This window comes from Trachurus trachurus, assembly GCF_905171665.1.
Source record: "Trachurus trachurus genome assembly, chromosome: 10".
Lineage (NCBI taxonomy): Eukaryota > Metazoa > Chordata > Actinopteri > Carangiformes > Carangidae > Trachurus > Trachurus trachurus.
This window is the reverse complement of record NC_139894.1, coordinates 17,969,896-17,996,515: the sequence shown is the minus strand read 5'-3', so window position 1 is coordinate 17,996,515 and position 26,620 is coordinate 17,969,896. Positions and strand designations below refer to the sequence as shown.

General features: G+C 43.7%; 1 protein-coding gene across 1 annotated transcript; it reads left to right on the top strand.

The window, feature by feature from the left end:
* Positions 1–998: 998 nt before the first annotated feature.
* LOC310992811 (neuronal acetylcholine receptor subunit alpha-3-like) lies at positions 999–26,620 on the top strand (the record flags this gene model as incomplete). Its single annotated transcript, XM_083981015.1, has 7 exons — positions 999–1,056; positions 22,520–22,659; positions 22,745–22,789; positions 22,867–22,976; positions 23,203–23,410; positions 23,622–24,632; positions 26,495–26,620. 7 exons carry the CDS (start codon positions 999–1,001, stop codon positions 26,618–26,620), a joined length of 1,698 nt encoding a protein of 565 aa, XP_083837141.1.

Below are 26,620 nucleotides of genomic sequence, written 5' to 3'. Positions count from 1 at the left end.
CTGCCCATCTGAGTCTAACTTTCACAAAAGATGAATAATAAGAAAAAAAAATACACAAAGAAATTGCATTTTTGTTTGTTGTTAATTTGATGTGATAAATGACCTATAAGAGTTCAACCAATTCAAAACAGAGCACAGAGCTAAACAAATACAGATGTTTCAGTGCAAGAACCCTAAACTGTGTATAAAAAAACCCCATAGCTGCTGCATTTTTCCCTTTAAAGAGGATGTTAAAATGATATAATATCAGTCTGGGCTTGGATGCTCTAGAATAATTCCAGTGCTATTCCATGCAGTGCTGCTATGCTTTACTGTAATAGCTTTCCATTATTTGAACTGGGCAGACAGTGCAGCCTTGGAGACTCTATTATAGAGCAGCTAATGCTTTAAGCTCCCTGCACATTGTTATGCATACAAAATCAATTAAGTGACTAAATAGGCCATTTACAGCTCAGCACTGAAAATATGTGATCTTGTGTGTGTGTGTGCGCACGCAGGTGTAGTACTGCATCTTCCTCAAGAGCAATATTGAATAAATATGGTTATAATTCATTAGGTTAGAGATACTGTATTTAGACAGACAGACAGACAGACAGACAGACAGAACGACAGACAGACAGACACTCATTAAGATGGATAAATTTTTGTGGTGGTTAAATCCATAGCTGAAAACCATTTCATTATTCCAAACTTATCACCTGTGAGTCACTGTGAGTCAGGTCGCTAAGTTCTGCCCGTGGGTGAGTGGGTGGGAGTGTGGGACGCGGGGACGGACGGAGGGAGGAGGGAGGCGGTACTGTGCAGAAGTTGTCCATGTCGGGAGAGCGCACCGCGAGTCCAACCTCTCCACGCTCCGTGAGCGCAAAGGGAAAAAAAATGTTGCTTTAATCTTGAAGCCTCGCAGACGCCTGTAGTGGGTCACTGACAAGTCTTCCCTTCTCCACCAGCATCTGTTTTTTTTTTATCCACAGGGAGCATCGCCAAGCTTAGATGTATCGATGAATTTCCCCGGGAAACCAACAAACGTGCTCCTGCTGGTGCTCATCGCAGCGCAAGGTAAGACACCGCCGTGCGCCGTGGATCGGTGCTGAGTCGCGACGCAAAAGTACCACTGTGCAATCGTTAGGTGTAGCCTACAGTCACTTTATCTAAGACTTGTGAGCGATTCGGGACCTTGTTTGTGAAATCTGTTTCACCACCCCAGGTGAACTTGTGCTGAGAGAAAGATAAGACATAAACTGTTTTTTATTCACTGTCCAGAGAGTTAAGCCTGATAAGCCTGCAGTCGGGATGTTTCAAGCTACACTTTTCTTAAATGCATATTCTTCATGACAACTATGACATGCTTTTCAATTCTAACTAGACTTCAGGATCACCCCTCCACCTTCCCCACCTTTAAATATCCGAGAACTTGTAGAGTCACTGGACGATGTGGTGATAGGGCCCATAATCGGATCTGTTTGCACGGAATAATTCAAACAAGATACTATAACATGCAGCACGGGGTTCAGTTTTCTCAGGACATGACGATGTACGATGGTGACATGTCGCATTATAGGTAATACCTAAGCCCCTGGAGCTACTGAGGCACTCATGCATGAACAAAAACGAGCCAACGCATGGATGACATACATTTCTGCAACAGCAGCTCGCATTCTGTCAGTGTTGATTTCATACCTGACTCTTCCAGATGTGCAGCTGATGTGGGCTCCCTCCACCCACAGAGGTCAGAAGTCAGGGTTAGGTACGATGCCAGATGTAAAGTAGTCACTGTTTTGCTCAAGGGCATCTCAGCAGGTGGATGGTTACCAGTACAAGCTGGAAAAGTTACAATGGAAGCTGTGAGGAAAAGTGTGATTTAATGACTGTAGTTTGAGACATTAAATCACAGTTGGATATGTTTGGCACATTTTGTTTTTCTCTCTGTGTGATTCATCTCCTTCCTCCCTTGTGTTTTCAAAACCACATTATTTTGTATTTTCTAAGGTCTTAAGTTCATGCGAGGCTGCCAGTCCCCTGTGTGGTTTAAAACAGCAGATTTTGTAGCAGGGTCCTTGAGAGGCTCCCAGGGGACCCAGAGCACAACAAAGACAAGATGAAGACTGTAAAGCAAAAACTTTTATGCTGTGTAACCGAATGGTTATTTTAATCCCGGATTTCATCTCATTCACATCCATAAAGAGGACACTAAAAGTTGGGAGGAAATCTTTATAGCACCCAGTCTAACAGGAAGCCTATCTGTCCTAACATGTAGGATCAATAACCAGCTATGAAGTGGTAAAAGAAAGAAAAAAAAAGGCAGCGTATTTGTTCAAAGTGCTTGCTGCTGTTTTTGCGCCTTTAACACCTGTCAGCAAAACATTGTGGGATGTGGGCTGCTTTAATGTCTTTTTCTAAGGATGAGGCGTATGTTTGGGTTCAAATGCAGAGATCAGTAACTTAAGAAGTAGGCTAGTTAAAGCAGAAGTAAGCGGAATGTTTGTGTTAATAAAAGTCTTAAATAGTTATACCTTCCGACGGCAATCACTTATATAGAGAGTTTGGTCTGAAACACGGGTCTGTCAGTCACTCTGCTCTGCTGTAAGCCGAGGAGAAAACTTTCTTTGTATCCTACAACCTTTATCCAATGAGGAGAGAGAACGGCATAAAGGGGCGGTCCTCTCTGTGTGTGCAGCCAAGGGATGTGCGTGAATGTGGTGACGTAGGGACGAGGACGGGGACTGCTAACTCCATCGGCTGACAGGAAGTTAGCCAAAACGACCGGATCGCTTACTTCTGCTTTAAGTTGAGGTGAAGAATTTAAAGTTTTCAGGCAGATGTAGTAGCCTAGTTTCATTTTATCTTCAGCCTGACAACTTCAACTTTCTTGCCAATCAGAACCTTTTGTCATTTAAGTAGGCTATCTTTGTTTAAAGCAGAAGTAAGCGGAATGTTTGTGTTACAGTAATATAAGTCTTAAATAGTTATATCTTCCGACAGCAATCACTTACATAGAGTGTTTGGTCTGAAACACGGGTCTGTCAGTCACTCTGCTCTGCTGTAAGCAGAGGAGAAAACTTCTTGTATACTTCCTTGTATCCCACAACCTTTATCCAATGAGGAGAGAGAACGGCATGAAGGGCTGTGTGTGCAGCCAAGGGATGCGTGTGAATGTGGTGACGTAGGGACGAGGACCAATAGATCCATGACGAGGGCGGGGGCTGCTAACTCCATCGGCTGACAAGAAGTTAGCCAAAACGACCGGATCGCTTACTTCTGCTTTAAGGTTGCTGCCTGTGGTCTGATATTGGTTAAATAAAAGAGTGGCAATAAATGATTGTATAGTTGTGGCTTTTGCTTACTTCTCTAAGCTAGTTAGTGTTAGTGTAACAGATGTTGTCTGGCCTGCCCTGAGTGGGTATCCAACCTGGGTCTCCCGCATCGCGGGTGACGATGCTAATCGTTTTGCCAAGTGGTCATTGACCTCTTGGCAAAACGAGTGGGTTAGCATATCTTTTATGGGCGAGTGAGTTTTAGTACCGCTAACCGCCACACGCCGGCACTTCTCCTCACTGGTACCTCGTGACTGTGACTACCCGTTACTATACCTCCGTTACATTAGCATAGTTTTTATTCATGTAGCAAGCTTAATTTAATCAACAGTTGAATGAAAAGCATTAACTAGTTTATTATATATTTTGCAACTAAATATACAAACTGTGAGGGGAAACATCTGTGTAAATTATGTTGTTTTAGCTTTAGCTAAAACAGGCTTTGGACTTTCTCCCCAACTATCTTTCACTCAACATAGGCTACTAAGCTTTCTTGCTTTTCTACTTGGCTGTTCCTCTGCAAGGTTAAATATGATATTTTCATTAAAATTACAATATAATATTATATTTTTTCATTAATTAATGATGAATAATACAGCGGTTAGATAGCCGAGCCTATTAGTGGCATGTTTATTAGTTTGTTTATACAAGACAGTACAGTATTGCTAGTCACATTAAACACATAGGACCCTCAGGTATGCATGCTTTAAACAGATGTTGTAGGCTAGGAGGTGGTGATTATTCTGGCGATAGATCGAATCACTATGTTGTATTGAAAACGTGACGTCTTGAGTGTAACAGTGACTATGTCACAGATGTGGAACTCCGAGTCCCCCTGTGGGAGCAGCACTAAGTGTCTTCGTACTGTCACGCTTCAGTCGGCATGTGAAAGACACTGGCTTCACACATCTTGTAACTTGATGCAGACTACCTCACTGCTCTCTTTATCTGCCTCGCTCCGTCCTTCTCTTCAGCTGGGATGGATTTGCCACAGCTTTGTCGCTTTGCCCTTGAACTGGGCGAAATTCAAAAGGAACAAGAAAACGGTGCAGTGAAAGGATAACAAATACTCTCACAGCAGAGCAGTTTTTGCACAATTGAGGGGAAATCAACTTTGTATAATTGCTATTTGGAGGTGGTTAATTTAACATAAAAGCCAGAAAAAAAGGATTTTGCCCTCACCTTCCTCTTCTACCAGTCTGTCTCCTCCACCTTCCCTCAATCCCTCATTGGCTGTGGGGTAGGCTATGTGTATGATTCGGGGCTGCGTATGCAGATAAGTGCTTGAAAAACACACATTGACACACACACACTCCCAGTGGGGGTCTGATTAGTGGGCTACAGAAGGTATTGTCTCCTGCCATCCAGGATCGAGTGATTTGTCCCCATAACAGAGGAAATGCTGATCCTGCACTCCATAGGATTTGGGCAATTCAGTCAAAAATAGAATCTGGTTGAAAGTGGCTTGGAATGAGAGATCTGTTCAGCAAGGGGTTGGTAGTTGGCGTCACAGCCTGTGGGATATACATACTGTGGAGTACATTAACATATTTCAGGACGGCAGGATCCTTAAAGTTTGAGATTAAAATGAGTGAAATCTTATAGGCCTAATGCATTTCCCTGCAGCATCTCCCGCAGAATCTCCCGCAGAAATAACTGAGAGAGATGTCAAGCCATGCTTGCTTTATACCGATCTGATCCGCATTATGTTTGAGGCTTGACCCTTTATCTCACTTTACTGTACCTTTTAATAGGCTGCAGCCGCATGTTTACGGTATGAAGAGAATACCCCCTCAACCAAGAGAGCAGCAAGTCCAGACTGCTAACAATAAAAAACACACACATACATACATACATACACACACATAGAAATACTGTATAGATTCAATTGAAAAAAATAGACATCACAACTGAATATTGTATATCATTGGAGGTTGCAGTGCATAAAAAATCTAATATTCTTTCTTATCCGAGCTTTCAAAATGGTTTATAATAAGCCTCGGTAGCCTTTATCTAAGTCTGCATGTATCGAGTGTTCTGCTTGCATCGCAGCATCATCAGGCATATTTGCTCCTCTGCCAGACTTAAATGCTCTTCTGAGCTTCGAACTACAGAACAGCTCTCTGGTTTCTCTCCCAGAAGCAATATAGTTGCATTAAAGTCTGACAGGCGATCAGTGTGTGTGCGTGTGTGTCTGTGCATGTGCATGTGTGTGTGTGTGTTTGTGTGGCTTAAGGACTGTGTGATGGCTGGAGGATCCTCTTAACACGATTGTCATGTGATTATTGCACACACACACACACACACACACACACACACACACACACACACACACACACACACACACACACACACACACACACACACACACACACACACACGCACACACACACACACACACACACACACACCACCACTGCTTCTCATGCACACATACTGTGTGACCACCACAGGCAGAGGCAGAGGCCCTATTCTACCCCCCTATGGATTGGCTTAGACCCTCATACACCCCTCCAACCACCACCACACGCTTTCTCTCTCTTTTTCACAGACATCCTCCTCCAGACAGCCCTGCTGCCTGATTCCTTTGGGACATCCTGGTCTTCAGTGCTGGCAACGAACTGAGTCACGCTTTAGGATGGGGGAGAGAGGGTGAGAAAGAGAAAGCTAGAGATGAGGTTGGGCAGGATGCCTCACATGGAAGACAAGGATATCCAAAACATTTTTTCACCAGCTTTGCTTTCTCCATTCTTCTTTCATACCACACATTATTTTTCCAACAGCGGGCTCTATTTTCTCTTGTGAATTGTTGTTTTTTGTATCCTGCGTTTGTCTAGTGTCCAAAACACTCCGTTAAGATAATACAATTCTTTATTGGCACAGTAGTACTGTAGTATGGAAGTATGGACAAATGTACAGATTAGGTCCAATTCTAATAGATTTAATATTAGCAGTCGTCTTGTTGAGCGTCTAGGTTTAAACTTGATCTCTGTGTTGTTCAAAGTACTCAGGGAAATCAAATCAGCCGTGGGTCATACTGTATGCGATTATCTTATACAGGTTTGGCTTTGCCATGCTGCTAGGTTGTGGAAAACAAAGCCCAGCATAAGGTCTTTGAATTTTACTGATCCTCAGAGCTTGTCAGGAAAAGGCATCTCTTCAGTGTGTCCTAGACCCACCCCAGAGTCTTCCTCTCACCAGAGGGAGGGAAGTGTCATCTGCCATCTTGAGTCAGTCCGAGCAGGAAGAGCAGAAGTAACTCTCAGTTCTCTTAACAAGACTTTGAAAAGTAACTGCATCCATGATTTTTATCCACTTATATCAATGACTTAATTGCCGTCTCACTACTCAGGGCTTGCGGCTGAAGGTGAAGGTCAGGCTGAAGATGAACTGGTTAATTTGGTCATAACTCAACCTCTTTTAGCAGATAGCCTACTTTTTTGTGTATTTTATGTTTTTCATAAAATGTTCTTGCTGCTGGTGAATTGACATATTTAATTTTAAGAAAGCTCCTCTGTACATTCAGGTGACTTTTCCTTGTTTCTTTACAACATATATAATTGCAGGGACCGGACTTGAATAACATGGCAGGATTTTATTCCATGTATGCCCTGCTGTTGTATACACAAGATATTATTTAGCTTTAACTAATATAACTGCAAGCAGTTTGTATGTAGTTGACACTGTTTGTGTTAACTTTTACACTCATAAGGCTATCCTTTAAATTAAGGATGCGTGATAACAATAACGGGGCCAATATTGGCTGATAATTATCGGCAAAATACAGATAAGTCTGATATAGTATATTAAAATGACCCAACATTGCCTTGATTTGCCCCCAAGTTGATTTGAAACAATAACAAATGTTGATTTTTGAGTCATAACTGTTCTTGTTTTTTTTTTTGTTTTTTTTTTATGCCTGTTTTATTATTTGGTTAAGTCACAGGCAGAGCTACAATGTTAAACTTATCTTTACTCACTACATCTTAGCCTTTCTAAACTTCAGGTCTGTATTTAAACAATTAAAAATGTTATAGATTATCGGTATCGGCATACAGTAGGTCATGAGAAGCAGATAGTTATCGCTTATCATTATTGGTGGAAGAAAAACAGTTATCATGCATCCCTATTTTAAATTCTAGCCCAATACATTGTCCAATGTCTTGAAATGAAGAAATCTTAAAGATGTGAACACTGGTGTAGATTTGGGCTGGAACAGCAAAGAAGTTTTCCAAATCTTACTGATTCGGTGGATGCTGCTGACGAGCAACAGGTGAGCTGAATAGACATTAGTGCTGATTAGCCAATTACCTGCAGCTGTGACTGCAGCTCTGTGAAAAGCACTGCGACCTCCCACTGCACAGACTCTGTTTCTAAACTGTGTTTCTGAGTCCAAAAACAATACGTTGCTACATTTCCTTCTCCTGCTGCGGTGAAGCACTTCCCGAAATGCTGTGAGTGTAGCCCATTTTAAAACTAAACATATGGTCATCACAGCTGTTAAGTATCTCCAAGTCACATGAAAACACATCTGTCGTTTATCTTTTCAGTAGAATGGACCAGTAGTGGAGTTTTATTTCTGATAGAGCTGTATACGTAATCTCCCGTTTCCCTTTTTCCTGGTGAGCAGTCTGTCCGTCTGTCTGGCCACCTCATTCATCACGGCTGTGGATAAATATACTGGCTGAGTTCAAATGACGTAAACGCTGTCTCACTGTTCTGTTGTTCTTTTCTCTGTCTCATTACTTTTTTAAGGACACTTCTTATATTGGCAGCTGTGCCCACTCATTCTCAAAGCCATGACAGCCAAGATCTCTCTTGAGCTTTTGAATTATAGAGGATGACTTCCCCTTTGCTCACTGTTTGATAAATGTAGCCACACAATCTATCTTCACAGTCCTTTTGGGATGGGCGCTTTATATCACATTGGGTGATCATAGAGTCATAATTTGTTGTGCTGACTTGGTCAATAGAAATAAATCAGATGACTTGTAGCTTCCTCAGCTTGCTTGAAACACGCAGGTGATAAGGAAGTACACGCTTCTTTCTTTTCAAATTCAGAATCTTGAGACCTTATTTAATGCAATTGATTTGAATTATTTTTACGCAAGAAAGCATGACATCACATATGTATATGCCTCTAAGAAAACATACTGCCGCTCACTGTAACTGGATGAATATAAGGTAATGACATCAAGAAGAAAGTGTATTAAATATGGATCCGGCTGATATCTGAGCCGTGTGGAAAAAGTCTCTGATACCAATCTGACAAAAGCATTGCTACCTGGCATTGCCGACATCCTCTCTCTTGTACTTAGCCATGTTTACAGTTGTGCGAGGAAAATTGCTCCATGCTCCATTGGTCATTGTCGTCACAGGACACACTGAAGCTGTCACATATGTGAGAGAAAGTGAGAGTATCCATAATGCTGTGACTGTTGTCTTTCATTATGACACAATACACTAGATAAAATGAGAATTTTAGCTCCCAACATCCTGTGTCTGTGTGGTTGGGGCATTATTGTTTTGATGGTCTTAAACTGACATCAAAGGCTTCACATGCTTAAGTTTTGTATAATAAACATATTATTGGATACGGCTACTCATTGCCTCACTCTGTACCAATGTCCCCTTTTTTCTCTTTATAAATATGGAAATTACATTGTCTCATAACATATGGAAAGGATCTGACCTCGAAACTCCATCATCCTCTCAGATAGAAGCGTGGAAGCAGGGAACTATTGAATTTCATGCATCAGTGGAAAAAAAAAATCATATGCTGTTCAGAGTGAGTAAAATCAAAGGTGAATGGACATACTGTACATAACTGGAAACATGGCACACACACACATACAGTGCATAGGCAAGTCATTGTAGCCTACATGAAGACACACATGGGTTATAATATGCACCACATATTTGATGGGATGGTCAAAGCACATGCGGTAATCAGTGTGGATCCTCTTGTGCGTCATTCAGCATGTCACGGTCAGGCCATCAAAAACCCTCGAGAGCAGAGACACGCTATCTAGCTTTTCTCTGCTCGTTCTCCTCGTCACTTTTCCCCTCCTATCTCTTCTCTCCACTCTCTCTTTGTATCTCTTTTCCAAGCACTCACACTCACTGTCAGCAGTGTATTATTGGAGGGTAATTAGTTCCTATACGGAGTGTCCACCACTCGCTGCCAGGCTCATCCTGTTAAGCACATGCTTGATCAAAGACAGGCTCTTTCTGCAGCTTTAGGCTCCTGTAGTCACGAGAGACGGACTCACTATTTGGCTTGCTAATTCTAAATCAATGTAGCTATTTAAGGGTGAAATGCATGACTGCTTGAGTTGGCTTCATCCACGTCAGAACAAAGGCTTGTCACTTTGTTAGAGCATTACAAAGACAGGGAAAGGAAAGAGCACATGGTCAAATGAAACAAGACTGTCAAGTGGATTAAGCATTATTTTCACAATCAAAGACAGTTTTGTCCAATGACTAACTGTTACCATGTGGGAGTGTAGCTCAAGAGAAAGTCAGGTAAACTCTCCTTCAGATGACATGAAGAGGCAGGAGGCAGGTGTGCAAAACAAAGTAAATTTTAATTGCTGCCAGGCCTGAGCAAACAAAGTACAAACTAAGGGGAAAGTGGCTGAAAAGAAAAACACAAAGACTTAAAGGGGGAGAGCTGGCTGGTCATCCCCTCATGGCAAGAGAGAGCTCCTTGTGAACTGGGGCCTTATATAAGCTGTGGAAGCCCCGCCCCACCATTTAACAATCAACCCAGCTGATTCCAATATGCTACTCAGTGCAGGCCTCCTTCAGGGCCTGACTACAGGTCTCTGTTCCTGTTGAGACAGACACAGTTACATTAATGGGCGGTCCAGTCAAATAGGCTGTGCACCGCTTACTTGACTGGAACACATCAAAAATACAATTACAGAGGGTTTAGATACAATACAGAGGTTACATTACAACAAATACAGAGGCTACCTTCACTCTGTGACACTAACAATTTTGTAAATCTTGAGACAAACAAGCCAATACAAGACAGGACAATTGTTAATCACCTCTGAATCACTTCCAACAATCTAGCAGTCAATGTTTAGTCACTGTGATGTTGAGACTCTAGGGATGAAAGTGTTTGGTTGGTCCACCATGTATGTCACCAACTATTGTATCCATAAAGCTATTTTCTTATCTTTAAAATTTGCATCATTGATTAAAAGCTTTATTCATTAAAAACTGACACAGCCTGTAGGCTACCCAGTTGTAGTTTGTTTAGTGCTAATTGGCAAATCTTAGCATGCTAACATGCCAAACTGAACAAGCTAAGCATTTTACCTACTAAACATCATCCACACATTAGCATTGTCATTGTGAACATGTTGCTGATGTCAGTATTCAGTTACATAGCAAAGCATCGCTGTGGCTAAAGTAAAACCTCCAGAGCTGCTAGCATGACTATCAGACTTATTTCAACATGAAGTTTTGCTTTGCCCTACTGTTCTTCATGAAGTTTTTATCACACACTGTCTGTTACTTTTATATGTGCACTCTGTGCCACACAAATGAATCCTTACATTAAATTCAAGTGAGAGTGGCAGCCAGTAAAAGTCAATCAACTGAGGTGAAAGTGCAAAGGTTACAATTAACTTCCTTTAGATTAAGGCTACTTAAGCAGAACAAAGGGGGGGAATTAACGTCATGACTGTGCCAACAGATGAAGAAGAAGAAAAAAAGATTGGCTTTATTATTATTATTTTTGTGATGGTGAACAAAAGGTCCAATTAATTGACTGATTTTAATTGCCCTGGTGTCCCCGGCCCAATTAGAGGCTTAAACAAGGTTCTGGCAGCAGCAGCAAATCAGGGAGCAGCGGGCAGTTTTTAAGACAGGTACCAAGAGCTGAAATTACACAAGTGTCTCTTGAGAGAGGACTTTTCATTAAGCTTTAAGACTCAACTCGCCTCTGCCAGCGAACTCAGAAAACCTCTTATGAGTTTCAAAGCCATACCATACACTATAATGTAACTTTTTTATACAGTTGAATACAGTATCTACTAGTTTTGTATTAAAACAAATACTGTTAAAATTTGCTTCACTGAAATCCAATCAAGGTATCTTTGGTTCATCAGACCGATGAGGTCAATGCAGCTGAAAATGTTGGGGGCAATAAAATTAAAGACTCCATGTGCTTGAATCTGAATTTGAAATTGAGTGGGACTCGCACCTAATAAATTAATACATTTATTAATACATTTTAAAAATATAAATATTTTTATTGTTTTTTTCGTTCACATACAACAATAATTCACTATTCTGTCCTCAGTGTGTGACTACACAAATTGACAGATAGCGAACAAGCTCCAAGAGAAACTCAGAGGCAGGAATGAAGTTGAAGGGCCTTTACTGAGGTCTTGAAACATATTTTGTAAAACTGAAATGATACAGAAAAAATGACAATTACTGTATTGTTACAAAGCCAACATAATGCATTCACATGAATGATAATACAAATAGCTGTAGGCTAATCGTTAGCTTAGCATTAGCGTAGCGTTAGCTCAACATTAGCACAACGTTAGCACAATGTTAGCACAATTTAGCTACATGTGAATAAAACAAACGTTTTTATAATATTTCAATATTTACAGTACACTATTGAAATCTGTGTAAGGTCATAATTAACTAAGAATGGTGGACAATACTTACAAGCGATAATTTCCTAGACACAAGCAGCGGGAGGAAAAAGATACCAGCTGAAGCTGCAAGCAGACCGCGTGTAGTAGCTAGAGGCTATGCATTTTCCCGCTCAAACTCTGAACTGTCATGTGACCAAACTGGCCTATCACAATAAAGCTTAACTTAAATATGAGGTAGTGAGCTATTCTCAAAACACTGATGGGGAGGAAACAACACAAATACAGCAGACAAATTCACATAAACATGACACTCCCCGCCTGGTATTATACAAATACCACTATCAAAATAACTCAGACATGTCTTAGCAGAGAAACTAAATTCACTCTGTGTCTTCTGCGCTCTTGAGAAGAATTGTCTCAGAGATGGGTCTCAAGAAGGTCTTAGCTGACCCAGATCTCATGACCTTGAGTTCAATCTTCCTGACCTTTCCATCTTGGTCTGGGAATGTTTTCGTAACCAGAGCCATTGGCCACTCGTTCCTCTTCGCCTGGCTATCCTTAAGAAGAACCAAGTCACCTGTCTTCAGATTCGGACGCACGTCCTGCCACTTACTACGACTTTGAAGTGTAGGTAAGTATTCGCGTCTCCATCTGTTCCAAAAGGTATTGGCCAGATGTTGAACCTGTCTCCACTGCTGGCGGTGGAGATCTTTGCTGTCAAAGGTTCCCGGAGGAGGAGGGTAAGTAGAAACCTTCTGAGTCAGGAGTGAAGCAGGGGTCAAAAGAAAAGGTGAGTCTGGGTCTGAAGAAATAGGCACAAGAGGCCTGGCGTTAATGATCGCAGTGACCTCTGCCATCAAAGTTGACAACACCTCATGAGTGAGACGTGAAGGGCTGGTTTGCATGAGCATGGAGTTCAATATCCGTCTGGAGATGCCAATCATCCGCTCCCAAACTCCCCCCATGTGGGAGGAGTGGGGAGGATTGAAAACCCAAGTGCAGCCTTCTTCACCCAAGTACTTCCTGACATTGGGTTCTTCAGGATCCGTGAGGAGTATGTGCAATTCCTTGCAGGCGCCTGTGAAATTGGTTCCACAGTCGGAACGGATTTGCTTAGCGGGTCCCCGCAGAGCAAAGAAGCGACGCAAGGCGTTAATGAAACTTGAAGTGTCCATCGCCTCTATCAACTCTATGTGCACAGCACGTGTGCTCATGCACGTGAAAAGGACAGCCCACCTTTTGCTATTAGCTTGACCTCCTCGGGTGCGTCTTGTGGTAATGACCCAAGGGCCAAACACATCAAGTCCCACGTAGGTGAAAGGTGGCTCTGTATTCAGGCGATCAGGAGGCAGATCTGCCATCTTCTGCTCAGCAGCTCTCCCTCGAAGTTTGTTACACCTGATGCATTTGTGAAGAATACCGTTGATACATTTCCTGGCCCCAACAATCCAGAACCCTGCTGAGCGGATGGATCCTTCGGTAAAAACACGACCTTGGTGTTTAACCTTTTCGTGGTAATGCCTCACAAGCAGCGTTGCAATGTGGCTGCGGCCTGGTATGACGAGAGGCAGCTTTTCTCCTGCGTCGAGTGCCGACTGGTTGAGCCTACCTCCTATTCTTAGAAGGCCATCTTCATCCACGTAGGGGTTCAGTTTTCTCAGAGGGCTGTCTTTCGAGATGTTCCTCCCGGCGGCCAGACAAGAGAACTCTTTACTGTAGGTCTCTCTTTGTATGCACCTTATGATGAGAGTTTCTGCTTTGCGCAGCTCTTCTGCTGTGCGAGGCCCTTTGCATCGATGCCAGCCATTGCAATCCTCATGCTTGGCCATAGCAGCGCTCCCTTGGGACTGAGTGATGTGCGTCAGTAATGCTATGGCTCGCACCAAAGATGTCCAAGATGAGAACCGCTCAAACCGATGACATCCCAGGTAAGTTGAAGGAACAAAGAGCGTGGTAGCATGAGAACGCACCTCAGTGTCAAGATCTGGAGTGATGAGGTCGTATGGCTCTTCTTCTGAAGTGGACACTCCTTCCGGTAGAGTCAAGAAAGGGGGCCCAGTGAGCCAAGTTGTGTTAGGAAGCTCAGCTGCCGATACAGATCGAGTGGCGTGATCTGCCGGATTCTGTGTGGTGCACACGTAGTGCCACTGCTCAGGTTTGGTGGACTTCCTGATCCGCTGTACTCTGTTGGAAACATACACATAAAACCGTCTGGTCTGGTTATATATGTATCCTAAGACAACCTTGCTGTCTGTGTAGAATCGCAAGGAGTCTAGGCTGATGTCTAACTCACTTTCTGCTAACTCCGCGATTTCTACTGCCAATACAGCTGCACCCAGCTCCAGCCTTGGGACAGTGTGGGCAGCTGCAGGAGCGAGTTTCGCTTTCCCTAGGACAAAGCCTGTGTGACACTTTCCATCATTGTCGACCACCTTGAGGTAAGCCACAGCAGCGATAGCTTTCACCGAGGCGTCACAGAAGATGTGGAGTTCCTTCCTGCGGGCTGTGGTAAGGGTTGCAGGAGTGTAGGCTCTCGGGATCTTGAAGTCACTCAGACTTTGCAAGGAGCTTTCCCACAATCTCCACTCAGCTTCCTTTTCGTCTGGAAGAGGGCTGTCCCAGTCAAGGATCTCGCCGCTGGTAAGTTCACGCAGTATGAACTTCCCCTGAATGACAACCGGTGCAACGAGTCCAAGAGGGTCAAAGAGACTGTTCACAGTGGCTAGAACCCCTCTGCGTGTGAAGGGTTTCTCTGTAGGAGCCACTCTGAAAGTGAAAAGGTCATGTTTGAGATCCCAACTGAGCCCTAAGCTACGTTGGATGAAGTCTGCGCTGTCATCGAAATCCAGATTCTGGAGACCCTTCGCATGGTCTTCTGGAAGGAAGGCCTCCAAGACTTCAGGGTCGTTTGACGCGATCTTATGGAGCCGCAAGTTCGAGGCAGAAAGCATCTCTTGTGTCCTCGTAAGCAGGTCGATAGCCTCAGCTGCTGATGAAAGGGACTTCAGGCCGTCGTCGACATAGAAGTCGCGCTCAACAAAGTGTCTGGCGTCTGTGCCGTATTCACTTTCTCCATGTTGTGCCGCACGACGAAGACCATAGATGGCAACGGCCGGTGACGGGCTGTTGCCGAATACATGGACCCTCATTCTGTACTCGACGATTTCGTTGTCGGGTTTGTTGTGCTTAAACCAAAGGAACCGGAGAAAGTCTCGATGGTCTTCTCTGACGATAAAGCTGTGAAACATTTGCTCAATGTCCGCTATCACAGCCACCGGCTCTCTTCGAAAACGCAGCAAGACTCCGAGCAAGCTATTGTTCAAATCCGGGCCAGTAAGTAACACGTCGTTCAACGAGACGCCACTATACTGGGCACTGGAGTCAAAGACAACTCTGATTTGAGTTGGCTTACGAGGGTGGTATACACCAAAGATGGGTAGGTACCATCGCTCATCTCCCTCTGACAGTAGTGGAGCTAACTCTGCCTGGTCGTGATCAAAAATCTTCTGCATGAAGCTCAGAAAGTGAGCTTTCATCTGAGGCTTTCTTTCTAGGGTGCGTTGAAGAGAAGTAAGGCGACCAAGAGCCTGCTCTCGATTGTTTGGGAGCCGTTGCCGAGGGGATCGAAATGGAAGAGGTGCCACCCAACTATTCGTGTTGTCCATGACCATCTCTCTATCCATGAGCTCCAGGAATAGCCTGTCTTCAATGGAGGGACCCACCTTATCATCATCCTTGGTTCTTTCAAAGATTGAGCTGCCGAGGCTGCAGTCATCAAGGACTGGGTTGCTGAACTTTTCCTTCACTTTCAGGTGCTTAGGACATGGAGAAAGGATGGACGGGCGCCCATTTTCCAGTACGTTGGTCCGAAAGGAAGTGACAGCCTCTGGCTTGTGGGCTGAACCCAGGCAGACATTGCCAACGACGACCCAGCCAAGGTCTAGTCTCTGAGCGTACGGGGCTTTGGGAGGACCATTACGATGCTCTCTGACCTTATGAACCTGGAGGACGTCGCGTCCTAGGAGAAGCAGTATCTGAGCCTCTGAATCAAGATGTGGAATCTTATGGGCTATGGACTTCAGGTGAGCATGGTGCTGCGCAGCTGCAGGTGTCGGGATCTCCGACCGATCGTCTGGCATGTGATTACACTCAATGAGTGTGGGAAGCACCACTCTTGTCGTTCCGTCCAATGACTCCACCATAAACCCTGTAGCTCTTCTCCCCGATGTTTCAGTGGTACCTGCGCACGTGTGCAGTGTATATGGCGACTCTAACCCTTCAATTTGGAAGTGATCAAAGAATTCGGACCGAGCCAATGACTTGTTACTTTGATCGTCCAAAATAACGTAAACCTTAATGGCTTTGTCTTGGTGTGCATTGGGATAGACTCTCACTAAGCAGATCTTAGAACAAGATCTAGGTTCCTTACCTCTGTCACAAACATCTGTGCACCTGGATGTGACCGCTGACTGAGGTGCCTGTCCTTCACCCTCCCCGCCATGCTCTACGGAGGGGTCTCTTACGTCCCATGGAGCAGGTCCAGGGTGTAGTGCAGCGATGTGGCCGTCGCTCTCACATTCCTTGCACTTCAAGGCCACTTCACAGTTCTTAGCGAAGTGAGCAGTAGAAGAGCAACACCTAAAGCAGATGCCGTTCTCTTTAAGAAAAGCCTTGCGCTCTTCAAGCGGTTTGCTTCGAAACCCTCTGCACTTTCTTAAAGAATGGGGTTTTTTGTGGATGGGGCATTGCCTGTTGATGTCACTTGGCTTGCTGCTGAAACTGTCTGACTGAAACGTTGAGTGTTGCAATGCTACTTCCGTTTTGTGAGCGGACACTTGACTTTTGAAGTATCCTGATCTTCTTTCCATTCGTTCAGGCTTTGACGAATCTGTGGAGAATCTGTGAGGACTGTTCGATGAGACTACAGGGAGAGCTGAGAGTGTGAAGCTAGGGTCGTTTCTTCTGCGTGCTTCGTTACATACGAAGTCTGTGAAGAAGGCAAATGGAGGAAAGGATACATTGTGCTGCTCCTTGTACAAAGAACCGTGAGCCAACCACCTCTCTTGCAGACTGTATGGTAACTTTCCCACGATGGGGTTGACTCCCCTGGCGGTATCCAGGTATGAGAGACCAGGTAGGTAACCCTCAGACTTGGCGGACTCTAACTCCCTTAACAGGTCTCCCAGTTCCCTGAGCTTTAAAGCGTCCTTGGGACCGATTCTAGGGAAGTTCTCAATTCTCTCAAAAAGCGCTCTCTCGATTACTTCGGGGGAGCCGTAACACTCCTCCAAGCGATCCCAAGCCATCCTTAAACCTGTAGCGGGATTAGCCACATGCACAGAACGGATCCTTCTGACATGTTCTGAGGACTGGTTTCCTAACCACTTTGTTAAGAGATCAAGTTCTTCACTTGCGCTTAAGTTAAGTCCTTCTATGGCATTGTGGAACGAGGACTTCCACGCCCAATAACTTTCTGGGCGGTCACTGAACTTGATGAGACCGGAGTTCACAAGCTCGCGGCGCACTAAGTACCTTGTGATATCGCTCATACCAGTCCTATCATCTGTATGCGGCTGTAATGAAACCCTGTTGAAAGAGGAAGTGGCTGGCTCTGCAAAGGGAGGGTTAGCAGGGGGTTGGTGATGAACTGCTGGCGTTGACCCTTTGGGTTGCTGTGCCTTGTGGTTGTCGTTGTCCGTCGTGGTGCGTTGACGAACCACTGGCGTTGCCCTCTCAGGTTGCTTTGCTGCAGGAACGTCACCCCTAGGTAAGGCTTGAGAAGCGCCACTGTCCTCTCCAGGAGTGCACTCTTTTTCATCTGTTTGGACGTCAGGTTTGACAGGTGACATCAGGGTTGGAGTATATGGTTTAAGTTCTGGAGGCTCTGCATCACTAAGATGTAACTTGGAGTGCTGTTCGACATAGTCGCGGGTGCGCTGCATGGCAACCTGAACTGAATCGCGGCGACTCACGCTGCCCTCTTTGTCTCCTGTCTCTGCTGCTGCTTCGAGGACTTCAGCCTCTGCCAAGGCTACAGCTACCTCTTTCTCATGTTTTAAAGTTGCCAATTCAGCGATTATGCGTGCCTCTTTGACTTTCACATCTGCAGCTAGACGGGCTTCTTCCACCTTCGACTCAGCAGCTAGACGAGCCTCTGCTATTTTTAATTCAGCTTCTCGCTGGACGAAAGGAGCCATTGCACGTACAGCTTCGGCTTTAGCACGGGCTTTGGCTGCTTTCTTGCTAGCTGAGGAAAAATAAGATGAGGTGGAGGAGGCAGAACCCTGCGATTTTGCTTTGGCTGCAGCATCCTTTTCTGTAACATCATAATCTTTGTCGGGTGAGTGATCCTGTCTAGCTTCACTAGCATGTGACATCATGGATTGAGCTTCTCCAAGGATGTATGAGAAGAGGTGAATATGGAGACGTTTGGGAGTGAGGCGTTGAGCTTGCACAGTACCTTTCTTTCCTTGAAGCTGTAGTGCCTGCTGTGATGACGCTTTTTTACTATTCTGTCCTCAGTGTGTGACTACACAAATTGACAGATAGCGAACAAGCTCCAAGAGAAACTCAGAGGCAGGAATGAAGTTGAAGGGCCTTTACTGAGGTCTTGAAACATATTTTGTAAAACTGAAATGATACAGAAAAAATGACAATTACTGTATTGTTACAAAGCCAACATAATGCATTCACATGAATGATAATACAAATAGCTGTAGGCTAATCGTTAGCTTAGCATTAGCGTAGCGTTAGCTCAACATTAGCACAACGTTAGCACAATGTTAGCACAATTTAGCTACATGTGAATAAAACAAACGTTTTTATAATATTTCAATATTTACAGTACACTATTGAAATCTGTGTAAGGTCATAATTAACTAAGAATGGTGGACAATACTTACAAGCGATAATTTCCTAGACACAAGCAGCGGGAGGAAAAAGATACCAGCTGAAGCTGCAAGCAGACCGCGTGTAGTAGCTAGAGGCTATGCATTTTCCCGCTCAAACTCTGAACTGTCATGTGACCAAACTGGCCTATCACAATAAAGCTTAACTTAAATATGAGGTAGTGAGCTATTCTCAAAACACTGATGGGGAGGAAACAACACAAATACAGCAGACAAATTCACATAAACATGACATTCACACAAAAAGATTTTCTTTCAAAACCTCCCTTTTGCTGCAGCACTGTTGTGTGCTGTTTTGATTTGGACTTATGCAGGGCTACTGTCATATTGGAGTCTGGTGCTCCCTCCCAGATTTTCATTCAAGCATTTCAACTTTCTTTCTCACTTCGCCTTCTCTGCTCATTGCCTGTGGGTTCAATTTGCCCAGGAAAAAAAAAAAAAAAATCTGCGGTTTAAAGGTGTACAGAAAAGAAAACTGAATTTGAGCCCACTCTGGATCATAAAATTAATGTGATAACTCATCTATCAGACGATGTAGGCCAAACTTTGTGCAAAATTCTATTTTTGAGTAAATCCGGGATGAAAGTGTGTTTTTTTTTTTCGCATTGGATAATGCAGGCGCACGGATTATACGTCAGCCTGTACACGATTCACCAGCCACTGATATTGGATCCGTAATCCGTCATTCAAACGTCTGAGACACGCACACACACACGGAGCTCGGGCTCGCCCCAAGCTTTGAATAGAGAGCCTAAGCGGAAGCAGGAAGTAACGGTCACCATGGGACCTCAACTCTGAAAAACTCGCCATTCAAATGAACGGGACTGAAAGTTTTATTTCGTGATCCGTTTGAATTGCGCCATGAGAAAAAAATATGTCCTCTACCTGTTTAAAACATCACGTTTCATCCCGAGAAATCAGCAGTTTGTTGTAAATTGTAAAATAAAATTCAGAAGAATCTGTAACCAGAAAGACTACAAGTCGCATAGGTGACGTCACACACCAAATGCCGCCCTTTCCCGTGTGCGATATTTTTTTTCCTACTATGGCCACCTATGGCCACGCCAAGACCCGCCTTACTCCACCTCTGATTGGCTGCCTCTGCAAGGCTAAGCCTATCCCTGCATCTTACCCTAACCTTAACCACTCCCTTCACACGCCTAAACCAACCGTCTTTGCCTAAACCTAACCGTCAGAGTCGAGGGCATCGTGATAAGCCAATCAGAGGCCTAGTAAGGCGGGTCTTTGCCTGGCCATAGCAGGAAATTTTTTTTTGCTTCCCGTGTCAGTTGGTGACGTATTTTTTGTGGGACACAGATCTGTAGTCCTTGGAGCGGTCTTTACACAAAATACATTCTTCTTCATGCCAAGAAATCTTGCTGTTTTATGATAAACGGCTGATTTCTCGGCATGAAACGTGATGTTTTAAACAGGTAGAGGACATATTTTTTTCTCATGGCACAATTCAATCGGATCGCGAAATAAAACTTTCAGTCCCCTTCATTTGTATGGCGAGTTTTTCAGAGTTGAGGTCCCATGGCACCGTTACTTCCTGCTTCCGCTTAGGCTCTCTATATCCCGCCCGCTCGATAATGACCACCAAATTTGTTTTCCTTACTCGGGTAAACTCGTGTTGCAGCTCGTGACAACTCGGCGCGACAAACAGGACAAACGGCCATTTCTGTACACCTTTAAGAACACGTTGATAAATCTGACGTAGAGTTTTCTTAAGAACGACTTAAGAAAGAATCCAAGAAGATTCTTAAGAAGATATTGGAGAATGAGGACCATTGTTAGGCTGCAACATTTGTTGACATGCTTCAGATTTAGATAGCCCCAAAATAAACCGACATGGGTTGAAATCTAATTCAGACTGTTATTTCCCCCATGTCTCATAATATGAGAAACTGCACAGACTGTGATACCTGATATGTACGTCTACAAGATATCCATCTAAGTGTACTCCCAATAGCAATAAAAGGAACAACTGCTTCATGATTCTATAGATAGTGAAAATGAAATATTACTTATTATAAAAAATACGTTTTATTAAAGTACTATTCCTACTGAAGGTTCACATATTCCCCTTTTCAAAGCATGTACAGTATCTCTATAGAAAACAACTACCCACTTGACTGCACATTAACTCTGAATAAGTTTGTTTTGTTGAATTAGTTCATCACCCTTCAATTAGTCACTCACTTGTATTTTTACTTCATCATTTGTAATATACGCCTCTAATGCAAACATTGCATAATTGATGTGAATTAAGTGTTTATAATGTTTTTTAAGAGACCGCAATGATTAGTAAAATAATCATTAAAAATATCATAAAAGATAATATTCAAATCATATATTATACAACTGCAGAACAGAAGAAAACACAATAATCAGTTATTTTGCACAATGGTTAGCTCTCAAATTTTGTTCTAAGCTAAGAACAAATCCTGAATAAGAAAACATTCATTAATGCCACAATCTTCGTAAAAAACTTTGTAAGTAGAACTTAAGAACAATTTTCACTAAGAACGGTTCATTGTATTTCATTTTTTTTTGTCTCGTACCAGTTTCAGTGACATTAATTATTAAGAAATGATAATGATGTAGTACATCATGCAGTACTGATGGGAAAATGTAACAGGAAAGTTGTGAACCAGCTTCACATGCTTCTGGTTTGTAGAGAGTTAACTTGACTCGCACCGAAAGGAAAGTGTCCCATTAAAAGATCATGTTTTATTTAGATGTTGTCAAGGAAACAAACCTTTTCAGTGAATGTGTCTATTTGTGTGTATATGGGTTGTGGCCCATTTGCCCTCTTGGTGAAGCACATTCTCCTCCATCTCTAAAATGGTTCATGCAGCTCGCTATGTGCAAGTTTGATGGTTTGCGACTGTATTGAATAATGTGCGTGTACTACTATTTGACCTGAAAACTACAAGATATTGGTCCGTGCGTAAATATTGTTTGTTGTCAGTTGTCTCAGCATTTGTACTTGAACAAAATCAGTCAGTACAAAATCCAAGGGCACACAGGAGGACCAACTAACAATGTCTCAATAGCCAACATGGAAATAGCTAAGTTCTATTGGTATCCTGTGTTTAGTTAAGCATATGTAAAGGGTTATAGAGGATTTGTATAGAGGTCTTGAAGCCACCATTGGAGGCACTGGCACAGTATTGCTGGGGTTGTGCTGGTGGTGCAAGTGTGTGCTGTCCCAGGAGAGGCAACATTTTCTGCTTGGACAGGCTTGGGTCTGTGCGCCATCCAAGGCATCAGTGTTACCAGTGGCTGTTGCCCACAGTATGACCTTCAATCCAGTCTTACAAAGGGCACTAACGCTCGTGCATAGACGCTCAGGGACACATCTTCCTTTTTTAACTTAAAGCATTTTGTGTTTAGAGATATGCTAAAAGCTTTAAGGCTTTGACTTTACATGCAGCCTTTCATAACACTCTTCGATCTTTCACAGCGCTCAGCAGATCCAGAGCAAAGAGTCATTGATTAAACAGTTAAAGGGTCATTTCAACTATATACATCTATGCTGTATTTTCCATTTTCCCCACACTCACACAGTAAATTCAAAGTTATGTTATTTTGCCTTCTCTCAGTGTCTCCATGCAATTATAATTGCTCACCGTCTTGTCCTTCCTCTTCCTCTCCTCTGTTTCATTAGGCTGCTTTTCATCTAAAGGAGAGGACAGATTATTTCGGAGGTTGTTCCGGAGGTACAACCAGTTCATCCGGCCAGTGGAAAATGTATCTGATCCAGTCACAGTGGAGTTTGAAGTCTCCATATCTCAACTGGTCAAAGTGGTAAGAATAGCGACAGAGCAACTACTTATAAGTAATATAATTTACTTTTGCTCTGATAACTAATATATCCTTTTCATCTTCACAGGATGAGGTCAATCAGATAATGGAAACCAATCTGTGGCTGAGACACGTGAGTGAGTTGATGTCTATACCAAATTATTTGTAGGCTACAACAGTGAATTACACCAAATTTCTTATATCCTCCAGGTGTGGAATGACTACAAACTGAAATGGGCCCCTGTTGAATATGATGGGATAGAGTTCATACGGGTTCCATCCAATAAAATCTGGAGGCCAGACATCGTTTTGTACAACAAGTAAGTGTTATTCACGGATGGTAAATGTTTTAAATAGACGTCACCCTTCATAGGTAACCACATCAGGTGACTTTGCCATGATGTAGCAAGTAAGCCCTTCAATAACTTAGCATTTTATTCTTATTCTTCTATTGGTATTTATTTATTCCTGACATTTTGAGGTAAATGCTGTAATGGCCTTTAAGTGAAATGACATTTGCATCTCCCTTAAAATGTTCTTTTACAGTGCCGTAGGTGATTTCCTTGTGGAAGACAAAACCAAAGCTCTGCTCAAGTTTGATGGCACCATCACCTGGATTCCTCCGGCTATCTTCAAATCCTCTTGCCCCATGGACATTACCTACTTCCCCTTTGACTACCAGAATTGTTCCATGAAGTTTGGCTCCTGGACCTACGACAAGGCAAAGATTGATCTGGTGCTCATTGGCTCAAAGGTCAGTGGGTCCCTAGGAGAGACATCCTTAAAGTTGTGCAGTTTTATACATGTGCTGTACAGTATTTTGCTTTTTTTTCCAATATTGTTAGCAGGAACATTTTAGTGCAAATTCTGTTGACATGTCCACATCAATTTGGACACATTAAACTGACTTGAGTTTGAATTTCATGAAACTAAAAAAATATTTTTTCCCATTTGCATTTCTAAAGGTTAACCTGAAAGACTTCTGGGAAAGTGGAGAGTGGGAGATCATCGATGCACCAGGATACAAGCATGACATCAAGTATAACTGCTGCGAGGAGATCTACCCGGACATCACCTACTCCTTCTACATCCGTCGCCTGCCGCTCTTCTACACCATTAACCTCATCATCCCCTGCCTCCTCATCTCCTTCCTCACCGTGCTGGTGTTCTACCTCCCGTCCGACTGTGGCGAGAAGGTCACCCTGTGCATCTCCGTCCTCCTGTCCCTCACTGTGTTCCTGCTGGTCATCACCGAGACCATCCCGTCAACGTCCCTTGTCATCCCTCTGATCGGCGAGTATCTCCTGTTTACCATGATTTTTGTCACACTCAGCATTGTCATCACTGTCTTTGTGCTAAACGTCCACTACCGCACCCCGATGACTCACACCATGCCGGAGTGGGTGAGGTCCGTCTTCCTCGGGGTGCTGCCCAGGGTGATGCTGATGAGGCGTCCCATCGACCAGGGCTGCTCCTCTCCTGCTATTACAGCAGGCGGAGGAGGTGGAGGAGGAGGAGTGAGCGGTGGAGGAAAAAAGAAGAGGAAGAACAGCACAGGAGGAGGAAGTGGCATAAGTGTGAGTGTTGGAGGTATAACTGGGGGTGTAGCCATTCCACCGCTGGATGGTGGTGCAGGGGGAGGAGGGGCCTCCTCGGCTGGTGGCTCCATGAACTGTGTGGAATATGGCGAGATGAACCGTGACATGAACCGGGATATAAACAGAAGGTGCCCCTACAGAGGCAAGGAGGTGCCGACCCCGGTCCCTCCCCCGATGGTGCCGCCTCCTCCTCCCCAGGCACCGCAGACCCAGGCACCCCAGGAATCTGAGCTGCCCAAGATACCGAGGCCCCTGAATGCCCCATCGCCTGTCAACGCTGTTGTTGCCTTCTCTGTGGTGTCACCGGAGATCAAGCAGGCCATCGAGAGCGTCAAGTACATCGCAGAGAACATGAGGACTCGCAACAAAGCCAAAGAGGTACGTAAGAAACTAGAGAGTTGTAGTTGTCTGTGCTGTTTTCTGAAAATTACTGGAGAAAATTCAGTCGCGTTAAAAACAGAAATGTATTTATTGTTGGTCATTTATTTTGGGAATGATTGTAGTAGATTGTTCTTTTCCATTGGACTTAGACTTAAAGCAGAAGTGAGTGATCCGGTCGTTTTCGCTAATGCTGCGTTCCAGGCAGGCTTTTGAAATCGTAAATTACAGCTTCAAGTCACAACTTACGACTTTGTAGCGTTCCAGGCAACCCACTCGTGTTTTTCCGACCTGTTTTACCTGTGAAAGTCACTATAACGGCCACTCGTAACTTCCGACCGGTGAACTCGTACCAGATCGAACTGGTACCACTTCACGGTCGGAAAAATACGAGTTTCCTTGAACGCACCATAACAGTCCTCGTCGCTACGTCACCACATTCACGGCGTTCCTTGGCTGCACACACAGCCCTGCATGCCGTTCTCTCTCATCATTGGATAAAAACTGTAGGATACGATAAATGTTTTCTCTTCGGCTCAGAGCAGAGCTGAGGGACTGAGAGACCCGTGTTTCAGTCCAAACACTCTATGTAAGTGATTGCTGTCGGAAGATATAACTATTTAAGACTTATATTAACACAAATATATCACTCACTTCTGCTTTAAGACTTAAAACTTTTTCAGCAGAAGGTCTAATGACGTTATAAAAGTATGATTCACAGTTAAACTGTGTGCAGTGAGAACAATCTGGGGGTGTGGAGTTGGAAAGAAGCCAACCAGACATCTGTAGCTGCTCCTCATCCCTGCTTGAGGCTAGCGGCCAGCGGCTACATTAGCCACTATTAGCATAGGACACCTGAGACTGTGATCTCATTGTTGGCAGTTGTGTTTCATTGTGTGTGTATTCTAGGCAGCTTGTTTTTGACAAGGAAGAAGGATCTGTAAAATAAACAAGACAATATCTCTGGTTTAGCTGCATCAACTATTATTCCTGCATATGTTGACTACTAGCTCCTGAAGACACAAGATGAAGCATAAGATGAGGCCAGGCATAACTAAAGAGACATCACAGAGGCCTACCCAAACCTAGCCTCAAGTCCTTGGCCATAACCTTGTCCTCACCTCAAATCAAGCTTCAACACTAAACTAAACGGTCCCCTCCCACTAATAGAACAGTATGAATGGATATTGTCTTCACAATATGCCAAGCCCACGTACAAATACACACAACAAAGCTATACTGCTTATCTCTGCAGTGTGTGAATTTCTACCTAGCTTAGGAAATGGTGTAGAAACCATTTAGACAGAGCTATAAAGGGAGTGTAAAGCTGCTTGTTTGTTGCAGATGGAGGGCTTTGCCTCTGCCTCCTGCACACTCTGGATGGTCCTGATATGCTTGTTGCCTCAGCTCCATCTTTTCTTCGCTTCAGCTCCATCTTTTCTTTGAGGCATGTAGAATAGCCATACTGCCTCTTCTATAGGCACACAATGGCATTATGGTCAGTGAAGCCGTGATCCTATTGTTCACACCTGTCTGATCAAGGAATACACAAACGAGCCTATATATATATATACACACATATTGTAGAAACTCTAACAATGGCCAGATGCACGGTGGATCTTTCAGCCCATTTCACATATGAACACACACACCTTATAGCCATACAACACTGGTGTTGACACTGTGACATGCAGTGAATGTGACGGTTTGTGCCACTGCTTGAGATTTCACAATTACCATGAAGCAAAGGTCGCTGGAAGTATTTTATGGAAGAGATGTTTCATCTGTGTGTGTGCTAGATATTCTGTATTTTTTTCTAGGCTACTTCTAGACATCTAAATTCCCGTCTTTCCTCTCCTCAGGTGGAGGATGATTGGAAGTACGTTGCCATGGTCATCGACAGGATCTTCCTGTGGGTTTTTGTGACAGTGTGTGTGACGGGAACTCTGGGACTCTTCCTCCAGCCGGTCATCAACTTCCTAAAATGA